The 12,776-nt window shown below is 39.0% G+C and overlaps 2 protein-coding genes across 2 annotated transcripts; both read right to left on the bottom strand.

The window, feature by feature from the left end:
• Nucleotides 1–953: 953 nt before the first annotated feature.
• Nucleotides 954–2,320, bottom strand: LOC121551087 (centromere protein X-like; the record flags this gene model as incomplete). Its single annotated transcript, XM_041863622.1, has 5 exons — nt 954–1,282; nt 1,394–1,482; nt 1,772–1,825; nt 1,972–2,023; nt 2,288–2,320. Coding segments are annotated over 5 exons (243 nt in total), but the record flags the coding sequence as incomplete, so codon positions are not given.
• Nucleotides 2,321–3,729: 1,409 nt separating this feature from the next.
• Nucleotides 3,730–11,333, bottom strand: LOC121551549 (heterogeneous nuclear ribonucleoprotein A3-like). The gene is made up of 5 exons (XM_041864249.2): nt 11,216–11,333; nt 10,848–10,933; nt 10,407–10,502; nt 9,799–9,954; nt 3,730–3,937 (listed from the first exon to the last, which is right to left on the bottom strand). The coding sequence occupies exons 2-5, from the start codon at nt 10,929–10,931 to the stop codon at nt 3,797–3,799; spliced, it is 477 nt and encodes a 158-aa protein (XP_041720183.2). The 5' UTR covers nt 10,932–10,933; nt 11,216–11,333; the 3' UTR covers nt 3,730–3,796.
• Nucleotides 11,334–12,776: the final 1,443 nt, after the last annotated feature.

Below are 12,776 nucleotides of genomic sequence, written 5' to 3'. Positions count from 1 at the left end.
ATTTTTTGTTGTTTTGGCTTTGTACTCCAGCACTCTGGATTTGAAATGATACAATGACTGAGGTTAATGTGCAGACTGTCAGCTTTAATATGAGTGTTTTCTACATTAATGTGGATGCTACCATGATTATGGACAGTCCTGAATGAATCGTGAATAATGATGAGTGAGAAAGTTAGACGCACAAATATCATACCCCCCAAAAAAATGCTAACCTTCCATTATTGTAACGGTGTCTTATTATTGTTAGCATGTCTTGGGGGTATGATATTTGTGCGTCTAACTTTCTCACGATTCATTATTCACGATTCATTCAGGACTATCCATAATCATGGTAGCCTCCACATTAATGTAGAAGTGTTTAGAAACATATTATATTCTTATTTACAATAAAAGTGACTCCAAATTGACACAATACATTATGTACCATTAATTTATATTGGGCAGAAAATGAATCTGAAACACAACCAAAACAAACAGCAAATGCATCCAACAAGTTTGTTGAGTCACAAGCTTGATGTAATCATTGATTGCTATGAATATGGGACCAAATACTAAACTTTTGACTACTTTAATACACAACTGAATTTGTCCCAATACTTTTGGTCCCCTAAAATGAGCTGTAATTTCTAAGCGGTTCACCTGATATGGATGAAGAAAAAAAATCTAATTAAAGCAGAGTCTGCACTTTAACCTCAGTCATTGTATAATTTCAAATCCAAAGTGCTGTCCCAATAATTACAGAGGTCACTGTATATGTTTTATTGTCAAACACCAGATCCTCCCCCAATGCTGCTGGAGTACTAGACGTGAATTCCTATCACACAACTGATTAGAATAAAGCACTTTTAGGTTTACAATGCATGTCTCCCCCAGAAAATAGGTGTCACAGGCTGATGTTAGTTAGCAAAGGTTTCAAATTGTTTCAAACAACAAACTGAGGCAAAACCACAGAGCAAAATGTACAGAGTTCATTAGAGTTCGTGTGCAATTTAACAAAAAGAAAGGACTAATTACAATATAATATCCTACATGGGCTCTCTCTCTCCAACCAAGGTGCATGAATTAATAAGTAAACTGAAGTAGAGGAGATTCAGCCACTCTTGGAGGACAATGGAAGTAAATAAAGTGCTTCTTTACTTTTACAAGTAAAACCAGAACAGAAGGCTTTTTCTTTACTTCCATTGTCCTCCAAGAGTTGCTCAATCTCTCAAATTCTGAATGGAGGACTGGACAGCTCTCTGGCTCCCTCTTCTGGCCTGAAGTCATACTAGAAATCCAACAGCTGGGGAGGAAATTAAATATGTTATGACTGTTGATTCTTATACTATCATTCCTTGACAGTAATAGAAGAGAGGATGTTTAATAGAATACATGGGTATATTTATTTACACACCAGTTGAGGCAGGATCTTCTCAAAGTGTTCTATGTCCATTCTGTCACAGTCCTCTGCCTCAGCCTGTTTTATCGTTCTTTGTGCAGCTTCTGAGAAACAAAGAGTCGGGGGTCTGTATTCCTAAAGCAACTCGGAGTAAAGACTGCTGATCTAGCCACAGTTTTGCATTTGAGATCAGAATGAATATGATTATATGGATAGGGGGACGGACACATCTGATCTTAGATCAGTACTCCTACTCTTAAGACGCTTTATGAATCCTGGCCCTGATATCTTCATCTCATATTGAAGTTATATAAACACCATCATCTCAGTCTATATAAACACCTCCATTGATTTACATGTACATTACAGCCACAATCAATCGTTTGAACTTACCTTGAACAAACACATGCAGCATCTCTGCCATAAGGAGGACAGCATCGGCACCGACTAGAGAAGAAAAAAGAAACAAAGGTCAAATGGTGATGACAGCTAATAGCCTACAACTGTTGCTTCATTTGACTAAAGATGATCAGGTCCAAATATTTTCCAGGATAGCTACATGAAACAACTCCACTAGCTAGCAAGCATCTCACCTTTAGTTTTCTCCTCCTTGAAGAAGCTTGACAGGAGTTTGCTTACCGTCTCCTAAAAAAAAAAATATCCATCATTCTGAATAACACTATGTTCGACAACAGTACGTTACCGTAGTGAATTGCTTCCAAAAACGACTGCCAGTGTTGTCATAATTATCCAGTAGGCTGGTATGTTGCTAGCTACCCCGTTGAATTTGCTCCATACAGTCCGCTCAGTCTAACTTCAAAATGAGGGTTTGATCTTGCTTTAGTTACGCCGAAATAATGTGACTCACATCATAGAACAATTAATAGTATTTTTGCAACTTTCTCTTACCTTTTTTAAATGTGATTTCCGTGCTGCTTTCCGCCATTTTCAGTTTGTCTATCAACGCGCTCTCAGCAGTGATTGGCCGCATCGAGTCCGTGTTTCTTTACGTAAAACGCATCGCGCAACCCATAAAGGAGTGACCACTTCTATTCCAGAGGAAAAATTGTACCAAACAGAAAAGTTGAAAATAACTTTTAAATAAAATGTGTGTGCTTACTAGCTGGTCTTTAAATTATTTATGGTTGTGAAATAAGTTACAGTAGTGGTAGTGACTGCAGTAGTAATGGTAGTGACTGGTTATAGCTGAAAAAGTAGGTCGATTGAAAGAGGAATTGATTGTTTGAATATACAGTTTAACCCACTATAATAACTCAACACCTACAAACCACCCCAAAATAACTCATTAACTAACCCATACCCTATGACAACCCAATTTATTCCAGTTTGTCTACAAATATATAATTGATATGTTGGATTCACATCTCCATCTCATTCAAAAATCTAAGTTAAATAATAGGACTAAATCAAATCAAACTTTATATAAAGTGCATTTACAGTTTTAACAGATGGAACTATCCAAGCAGAAGATGCATCTCCTTCAAATGTTGATATTTAGTTGCATTGACAACCAAACACAATTCAATATCACTTTTGAAATACAATAAATAGCCTATTAACTTTTTGACAAGTAAACAAATGACGTGTTGGCTTCACATCTCCAACTCAACCAAAAATAAAAGTTAAAGAATTATATTAAGCTAGTGGCTCAGATGGAACTTTCCAAGCAGTAGATACATCTACTTTAAATGTTGATATTTGGTTGCATTGTCAACCAAACACAATTCAATATTACTTTTGTAATACAGTACATAGCCTAAAGCTAAGGCTATCTTACAAACTAATGTAACAATAAACCTTAAATGAGTAACACATCCATAGTTACTGTAACTATGCATTTCTTCTTATGTAATCATATAAAGCGTGCATGTTGAAGATAGCATGCACACAGTAGGTTGTTGCAGGTTTGTGGAGATCTTCACAAATGTGAAAATAATCTGTGCAGAATCTCAAATGGCATTGATCACTTGCACTTTTAATGTAAGCTCAACTGCAGTCCAGGTCATTTGGTTCTGCTATTAGATGAAGCACAGTGATAACACAATCTGTTGTATAAATAAACAAAACATCATTGTATTCCCATTTTAACTTTGATGTGGTTTTAAATGGTTGAAAGCACAGTGATAGACATTTGGGTGACAACTAAACCAAAAATCAGACATTGTTTTTCCATTGGAATTTGGTTGTGCTTTTAGATCGTTGAAAGTATAGTGATAACACATTGGAAATTCAATCAACTTTTGGCTGTCTTTTTGAGTGGGTAATCTCATTGATTACCGTCTCAACCAAATATTACCCAATTATCCACGTTGAAATTATGTGGTGTGCCCAGTGGGATATGGAGGTGAGTGTATATCAATGTTTGTGTGTGTGTACTTGCGTGCTTGTGTGAGTGGGTCACAGCAGCGGTTTGACCAGGTAGGTGTGACAGGGCTTCTGGTAGTGTTTCACCAGGTCGTCCATAGTACTGAATTTGATGTTTGCCCCCGACACCTCTTCTGACAGGTCAACCTTGTAGTGAAAGATCTTCATATCCACCTTCAGAAACACAGAAAAGTCACAGGGTGAGGGAAGAGAGGGGAAGAGGAGAGAGAGAGAGAGGAGAGAGAGAAGAGGAGCTGGATGGCCTCCTGTAGCTCAAATTGGTAGAGCATGGCGCTTGCAACGCCAGGGTTGTGGGTTTGATTCCCACAGGGGGCCAGTATGAAAAATGTATGCACTCACTAACTGTAAGTCGCTCTGGATAAGAGCGTCTGCTAAATGACGTAAATGTAAATGGTTGAGTTTACCTCTTTTACAGTAGAGGGTACAATGGCTCTACTGTAAAGTTATAAGATTCCCCACAAGATGGCTTTCCCAATGAAAACCAGTCAGATTAACATGCTATATTAGAGGGAGAGAATTACACTGGCCAAAAAGATCACAGCAATCACAGCCACCATTTATCATACACCATCTATCTAACCGCTTACTTCCTCAGGCACCAGTTCAGACCACCAGACTAAGGATTCATATTTTCCATCCCGAGAAAATTGCAAGCCTTTCCCAGGCATCCCGAGATTCCCGTTCAAACCAGAAACGCTATTTAAAAGTATATAACACCAGCCCCAAACAAATCAGTTGGGTTCTGTTTGATGTTATATTGATATGTTAAATAAATGTGTAATTAGTGCTTCCCTTGACCAGAACCTGTTTTCAGTTTGTTTTGTCTGTTTACATATTGTGTTCTCCTTCACTTTAACCAAGCTATTAAATGAGAGAAGTCTGAGTGATTCAGGTTTTATTGACTTCTTTATTTTGCCACTAAACCCAAACTTTAACAACCTGTATGTGTGTTAGGCAGAACGCCCCATGCTCTTGTTTAAACCTGGGGTGGCGTAGTGTGGAATATGCATTTAGTTTTCTTTCAAATGAGCTAACAGTGGCATTTTCAACGTGATTCTTCTTTGCTTTCACCACAAATGGAAGAGAACAAGAACAGCTCTGCTATTTCCCCCTTGTGAATGTTTATATTTGGAAGTCTAGGAAGGCATGGACCGGAGAGTGCACATTGCTCCAAAAAAATCAGTCTCTGCTCAAGTACACACAGGTGTGAAGAACTACATGTTAAGCTTGTATCGGCCCTTACCCAGAATCACCAACCCCCCTCACCCCAGTTTGACCCCCTCACTCGAAAGAGGCCTATCGACTTTAACGGCACAACTCTGCTTCCTACCCCGCTAGCCTGGAATTATCTTTAATGATCATGGTCACAGAGTGAATAAGGTCCACAGGGGCAAAATACATTGGTCCTTAGTAGTTTTGGAATGCTCAGCACTTCATTAAAAACAAAACAACTAGCAACATCTGAAAGCTAAAAACATGGAATACGCCCTTTTAACCAAAGCAGTGGAGCAGAGCTTCATATTTCACTACCTAACCAATTTGTCCAGAACCCATAGCCTATGAAAACCTATTACTACCATTAGCATACCACCCTGCATCCCACTGCTGGCTTGCCTCTGGAGCCAAGCAGGGTCTTTCCTGGTCGGTCCCTGGATGCTCCTGAAAGTGGTGTTGGAGGACCAGTAGGGGGCACTCTTCCCTCTAGTCTTAAGACCAAAATCCCAAAGCCCATGGGGAAGTGATGAGGACATCGCCCTGCGTAGGGTGAAGTCTTTCGGCAGTGGCGGCTCCTGAAAAAATTCTCAGGAGGGGCAATTTTTCTGATGATTTAGGTGACCTACACACATTTTAAAAAAGATATGTCCAGCAACAATATGAAGACAGGGGCAGCATATAAGTCAATACCAGAAGCATTTATTGACTGATCTGGGGAGATGGATTCCAGTTTCTGTGACAGATTATAAATAATCTCTGATGCCTTTGTTATATTAGCTTTTGGTTGAATGTACTGTCGTAGTAAATATATAATGTTATAGCTTGGTCTGACTAAAATCTTGTGCATGACCCATTTTGTGTTGGGCGTTTGTTTTCAATCAATGCTGTTCCTATCCTATAACAATGGACAAAAGAGTCCTATCTTGTCAGCCTTGTCAGCAGGTGGCCAAGGACAACACCCACGCCATAGGTCTCTCAGTTCTTCCAACTCACGAGTTCTTGCTCTGAGGACACACACACACACACACACACATCATCACTGATAACACACACACACACACACACATCATCACTGTTAAACACACACACACACACACACACACACAAATCCCCTCTCTTTAGGCTGAACATTTGAAGACAGAGAACCCGACTCAGAGCCAATGCAACAGTGGAGGGGACCTCGCCCAACTCATCAGGACCAATCAGAAGATCAGAACTACTAGATTCAACCTACATCATTTATTGTATAAAATGTCTGCACACAATGTTTTCGGGGCTCTCTTCAGATAGCTCCCTAAGAGTTTGACGAACGAGTCCGTGCACGCGATTCCAGATATCTTTACCTCTGAATAAACTGCCTTTATTATACCATATCCACCCTGTCCAAAGTCTCTACTTGGTCTCAGTTCTCCAGTAAACTTGTGATTATCAACAGTACACAACGGTAACAAACAATTGGGGGAACTCACAGGGCAGATAGTAAGGTCGCAGTGACACAGAAAGCAGTTCAATGTCGGGGGTACAGAGTCGCTCTCTTACCAGGATCGCGGTCCGCTCTGACCAGGGTGAAGCCGGCCGGCTCCACTTCTCTGTCCGGGACTCTGTCATCCAGCCAAGTCTCCCAGCTGTATTGGATTCCGCTCCCAGCAGCGTTTTCATTATTTAGTCCGTTCGTAGCGGGTATGTACACGATCAACAAGATCAGTCCAAAACCCACCACTGGAAATCCATGGTTGGCAGAATGTTTGTAAACTAAGTGTACAAATTAAAAACATAAAATAACGCCACTAAGTGTACAAATTAAAAACATAAGATAACGCCACACTGCAGGTCGCAACAGAGACGCTGCTAGCCGCTATTTTCTTAGTTACGTTCATGGTTACGTCACATATGACGAAAGCGCGTAAGTGCAAGCCCTAAGACACCCATAGAGATTGTATTGAAAGCTTTGAAATTTGAAAAAAATAGATTTTACATGACAGGCTATGAGAGACTTCTGGGCGATTTTCAACCTGACTGAAATCGCCCCAAAAACGGGCGGGGCCATTTGAAGCACGACTTTAGCCTGATTTGACATTTAGTGGCAGTCAGATCAGATTAGAACACTGATAACTACTGTTGCCGTGATATAATTGATTAGAAAAAAAATCCCTTCCTTTTCCCGTTTGGCAGTGCGTCGCCCATATCGCCCTATTGAACAGGCCGTCCCTGTCTTTCGGATGAGATGTTAAACGGGTGTCCTGACTGTCACTAAATATCCCATGGCATTTATCGTAAGAGTAGGAGTGTTAACCCTGGTGTCCTGGCTAAATTTGGGCGGCAGGTAGCTTAGCGGTTAAGAGTGTTGGGCCAGTAACTGAAAGATTGCTGGTTCAAATCCCCGAGCTGACTAGGTGATATCTGTTGATGTGCCCTTGAGCAAGGCACTTAACCCTACTTGCTCCTGTAAATTGTTCTGGATGAGAGCATCTGCTAAGATGTAAATTCTCAACCTCTTCCCATGTGCACCTAATCATCTCCCTCATTTTTAATTGGCATAATCACTCCTCATCTCTCCAGCTGAGATGTGGTGAGCATTCTGGCATAAATGGTTGTAGTGTGAAGGGGGCGCTACACATTGGTGGTGGAGTTTCCCAGCCTTAGTGCTTTGAGCATTTGGAAAGGCACTAGATAAATGTAGGGCCCTATAAAAATCTGTTACATTTTTAGCCTGATTCCATTAAGTATTTTTCCACGTTTAGTTTTTCAAGGTTTCAGTTTCCGTTTTTTCAGATAAATAAATAAAAAGTCATAACAGAAGACAACTAAATTGGATGTTCTAAATACAAAAACAATGGTTACACCACATCAAGAGACCACTTTTGAGGTCTGGATTCTTTTGCGAATTTTTGATTTTGGGGTGTGTTTACCCTTTAGTTCCAGTGTGCACCTAGCAAGAGGTTGTTTAGCTGTGTTTTTGTAGTGCATATGTGATGGTAGAGTTTGCTAAATAAATACCCACTGTATTGATGGAAATAATCATGATATTCTGCCAGGTAAGCATAGGCTACTTTGTAGTTAACATTTAATTGAAAAGGTTTATGGGAAAGCCTTTCCATCTAGCAGAGGACCTTCATTAGCATCATCCCTAACGGCTACACAAAGTGGCAGATGTGCGCACCACAAATACAGAAGAGGAATTCTCGTAACCTCTTCAGAAAGTTGCAGAAAATACGAATCACCGATGCATTCTGTTCATGTCTTATGTCATGATAAACTTGGGCAAATGTATTCATTTTCAATAGGCTACATTTAGTTGGTTCCCTACTAATAAGTTCAATATATTTTTGAATATTGTTAAATTCCGTTTTAAATGTCTGGATTCCGTGATTCCGTCAGCGTTCTCCACATCGCGGATTTTATAGGGCCCTATAAATGCAATCAATCATTACTACAACTGCTGTCTCTATCATAAATACTTCTAGCAAGCACACATTGTATTTAGGAAATGTCCCTTTCTCGTAATATCTTTGGTTATTCTACTAAAAGTAAAACTTACTCAAATTACAAAAACAACCTCACTACAACAGAAATTAAATATATTACTCAAATGTTATTGGTAAAATGATAACTCAATAAAAAAAATATATATCTGGGGATCATGTAGGAAACATGAAAGCTTTAATTAATAAAAACATATGATGCAACATAGGCCTTATAATAAACACAACAAGTATTTCATTACAATCAGTAAATCAAGCTACAGTCCATAACACATCTGAAAATAAATTAAAGTGTTACAATCAAACCCTAGAAGAAAATTATGTAAATTTATATTCTACATTTATTTTTCTACAAATAATCCATGTATCCTGTCCAGTTTGGATATGTTCTATAATGTAGGTACAGTATCATCCAGCCACTTCATCTAACCATTGAGCATTTTCAAGAATGTATCTCATACCCATGGACCATCTGGGGATAGACCTGGCAGGGATGACCTCAACCTTCTGAACCTTCTGGGTCATCCATCTATATGGAAAATTAGATTTTAGTATGGTAACGGGAAGGGAAAGGGGGATACCTAGTCAGTTGTACAACTGAATGCATTCAACTGAAATGTGTCTTCCACATTTAACCCAACCCCCTCTGAATCAGAGAGGTGCGGAGGGCTGCCTTAATCGACATCCACATCTTCCAAAGTCTCGCAAAAACAGTGACTCGTAACTTCAGTTGGACTCTTGTATATGACTTTAAACTTGACTCAATGTTCTAAGAATAGTCAACGGTTGAATAAAACAATTAAACAATTGACCTTTGACCTAGAAGAGTCTTACCTGCAACACAATGTTAACCTGCATGGATCATAACATGCATCTGTTTATGAAGAGAGAGACTTGAGATTTGACTCAGACTCGCCCTGTTGAGACTTAAGACTTGACTCAGACTTTCCTAAAGTGACATATTGATAAGACTGGCTGCATGTGCTGGATAAAAGCAACATACACTCAACCATGTCAACACAACACTCAACCATGTCAACATACACTCAACCATGTCAACACAACACTCAACCATGTCAACACAACACTCAACCATGTCAACACAACACTCAACTATGTCAACACAACACTCAACCATGTCAACACAACACTCAGCCATGTCAACACAACACTCAACCATGTCAACACAACACTCATTAAAATGTGTTTTCAACGTGAAATCAACAAAAAATGTCACCGGATTTAGGTGAAAATTTGGGTGAAAAATTGTTGATTCGTTCAACCAGTTTTTGCCCAGTGCTCCGTCTATTGATTTACCTTCAGACTGACAACTCTCTTGACCTCCACATCCATGCCTCCTATATAGTGAGGACCCGCCCAGTCTGCCTCATCTGCCTCCTCCTCAGAGGAAAACATGACAAATCCCAACGCACTGGCACTCTTTGAGTCAGAGTCCTGCGGAGTCTTCTTGATCTGTTTTCAAAGGATGGACCATCATCATAACCAATAAAAACGCCAATAATCCAAGAAAATACTTTGTTTTAAAAGGGGTCAATCTGTGATTGCTACATCCATTTATGGACTTTTAAATGAATTATTAATTATATATATCCATTGATTCTTGAAGAATATAACTTATAAATACCTCGTGAGGTTATTAGTTCAACTGTCTTACCCCATCAGAATGCAAAATATAAGCTAGTTTTACTGACTGTAGACAATGTAATTGTAAACAAACCCAGTTTAGTTTCAAAACATCATTTTGATCTCATGGATTTTCAGTCCATCTATGAATTTGAAAGTGGTCAAATATTTTGTTTTGTTGTTGTTTAAAAATGCAGATTGCCCCTTTTAAAAAATGTAAGGTTTAGGCCTTATCCACCTGAGGCTAATGCTACAATAATTGATATGACTTTTCAGTTTACCGTGCATGCTGTAATGCTGCCCCACCGTTGGAAGTAAGCTTGTAGGTATCCTTCATTTATGTAAGTGCTGAGATCCTTAATGAAAAGCCCGTGATCCTGTCCAACAGATAAAAATAAAGCCATTCATATTTTTATTTTAAAATGTAATCATAATAAAGTAACTATTCCTATTACAGACATACACTACAACCAGACATAGGCTACTAAGAACTACAGATGTCTGACCTTAATTTGATCACATTGTTGTTGCAGCAAATCAAAGACTTGATTTGGCATAACTAAAAATGTATCAACCCCTGCAAAAATGTCCATGAATTATAATCCACATTTCCTGTTGCTGCTGGATTATTTTCTTGCTGTGACAAACTGGTCAAATTAAGATCCTACACCTGTAAGTGTTATTGTGTTTGAGGATGGTCAGAAAAAGGACTGTTTGTTTACCAGTTTACACTTTTTGGCCAAAGCAGTCATGTATTTTTTAGGGAGGGATATGTACACTCTCCTATGAGGCTCCATGTTCTTCATAACTAGAGGGAAACAGAATAAAATAAATATTTCATTTAACCCTGTGAAAACCTGTAGTCTTTGGATATTTGCTTTAGACAAAAACAAAATCGATCAGTGTAACTTTTTCTATGCTTTATAAAATACAAACAAATTGTATCATTGTCATAATTAACTTAACATGAAAATAACCTGTTAGAGCAAGAGACATTAACTAATATTTCCTTAGTAGACTTTCTCTGCAATAAAAGGCCCAAAATGCGATCTTTCACTAGAAGTATAATGATAGAGATTGTGTTACATACCAACAGAGGCCGTAGAGATGTACTTCCACCTGTTCGTTTGGTAGCCCTAAGAGCATTGCCTAGGAAAACCCATTATAAGATAGAATTGAAGGGGTGGATACAAGGTTTCTCTTCCTGCATCACAAGATGATGTTGCAATCCTACTCTTGGTTTTCTAGAAGTTCCATGTTACTCACCCTGCAGCATAGCTCACATATACTGGATTGAATTACACAGAAATTCCTGAGTAAAAGGGCATTGTTCCCCCCTCCTCCCCGTTGTGATATGTAGCCTCCTAAGAATTAATGTTAAGTAACAATCTAGGTAACGTGTCAGTAAGACAAACGTATTAAATGGAATGCATAGACAGTGACAATTTAATATTAACTGAGTACAAAGTAGAACAATAAAACCCAACATAATATAGTATACTGAACAAAAATATAAACGCAACAAAAGTGTTGGTCCCATGTTTCATGAGCTGAAATAAAAGATCCCAGAAATGTTCAATACGCACAAAAAAACGTATTTCTCTCAAATTTTGTGCACAATTTGTTTACATCCTAGTTAGTGAGCATTTCTCATTTGCCAAGATAACTCATCCACCTGACAGGTGTGGCATATCAAGAAGCTGATAAAACAGCATGATCATTACACAGGTGCACCTTGTGCTGGGGACAATAAAAGACCACAGATGTCTCAAGTTTTGAAGGAGCGTGCAATTGGCATGCTGACTGCAGGAATTTCCACCAGAGTTGTTGCCAGAGAATGTAGTGTTCATTTCTCTACCATATGTTGTTTTAGAGAATTTGGCAATATGTCCAACCGGTCTCAAAACCGCAGACCGCAGATCATCTGAGACCAGCCACCCGGACAGCTGATGAAACGGAGGAGTATTTCTGTCTGTAATAAAGCCCTTTTGTGGGCAAAAACTCATTCCGATTGGCTGGGCCTGGCTCCACAGTGAGTGGGCCTGGCTTCCAAGTGGGTGGACCTATGCCCTCTCAGGCCTACCCATGGCTGTGCCCCTGCCCAGTGATGTGAAATTCATAGATTAGGCTTAATTTATTTATTTCAGTTGACTGATTTCCTCATATAAACTGTAACTCAGTAAAATCATTGAAATTGTTGCATCTTGCGTTTATATCTTTTTTTCAGTATACATTGAAGCTTGAAAGTGGTGACAGGCAGCCATTTATGGCCCACGTTGGAAATACCATACTAGTATAAAAACCACCTCGGTGGTCTTGAATACATATCCGTCTCAGTTACTTTACATTCTACAAGAAATGGCTCAATGTCCTTCACCACACACATCAATCCACTTTGAGTTCACTTTGACTGGTTGATAGCATTCAAATATCCTTGATGTGATGGGAGTCCAAAATTCAACTTGCAGCATCCAATGAATACTCTGGAATAACTGAATCTTCCATTAAAACATATTAAACCTGAAATGACATAAAGGGAAACCGATGTAATATTTAACAGAAAACTCTGCAAATGACCTGAATCCGTTTAGACTAACATATCAAACTGAATCTGTGTTTGTAGGACAAGACAGATCTGTCAGAAGACAACA

The sequence above is a fragment of the Coregonus clupeaformis genome, unplaced genomic scaffold (genome assembly GCF_020615455.1).
Source record: "Coregonus clupeaformis isolate EN_2021a unplaced genomic scaffold, ASM2061545v1 scaf0047, whole genome shotgun sequence".
NCBI classification, from domain to species: Eukaryota; Metazoa; Chordata; class Actinopteri; order Salmoniformes; family Salmonidae; genus Coregonus; species Coregonus clupeaformis.
This window is presented reverse-complemented; position numbering and strand designations above follow the sequence as displayed.

Excerpts from the sequence above, each read along its gene's own strand:
- LOC121551549 (XM_041864249.2), bottom strand. The coding sequence starts at position 10,931 with ATGAAGAACATGGAGCCTCATAGGAGAGTGTACATATCCCTCCCTAAA. Across the intron at positions 10,503-10,847 it reads TGGCCAAAAAGTGTAAACTG|GATCACGGGCTTTTCATTAA; the intron begins GTAAACAAACAG and ends TCTGTTGGACAG. Across the intron at positions 9,955-10,406 it reads GCAGCATTACAGCATGCACG|ATCAAGAAGACTCCGCAGGA; the intron begins GTAAACTGAAAA and ends CTTTGAAAACAG.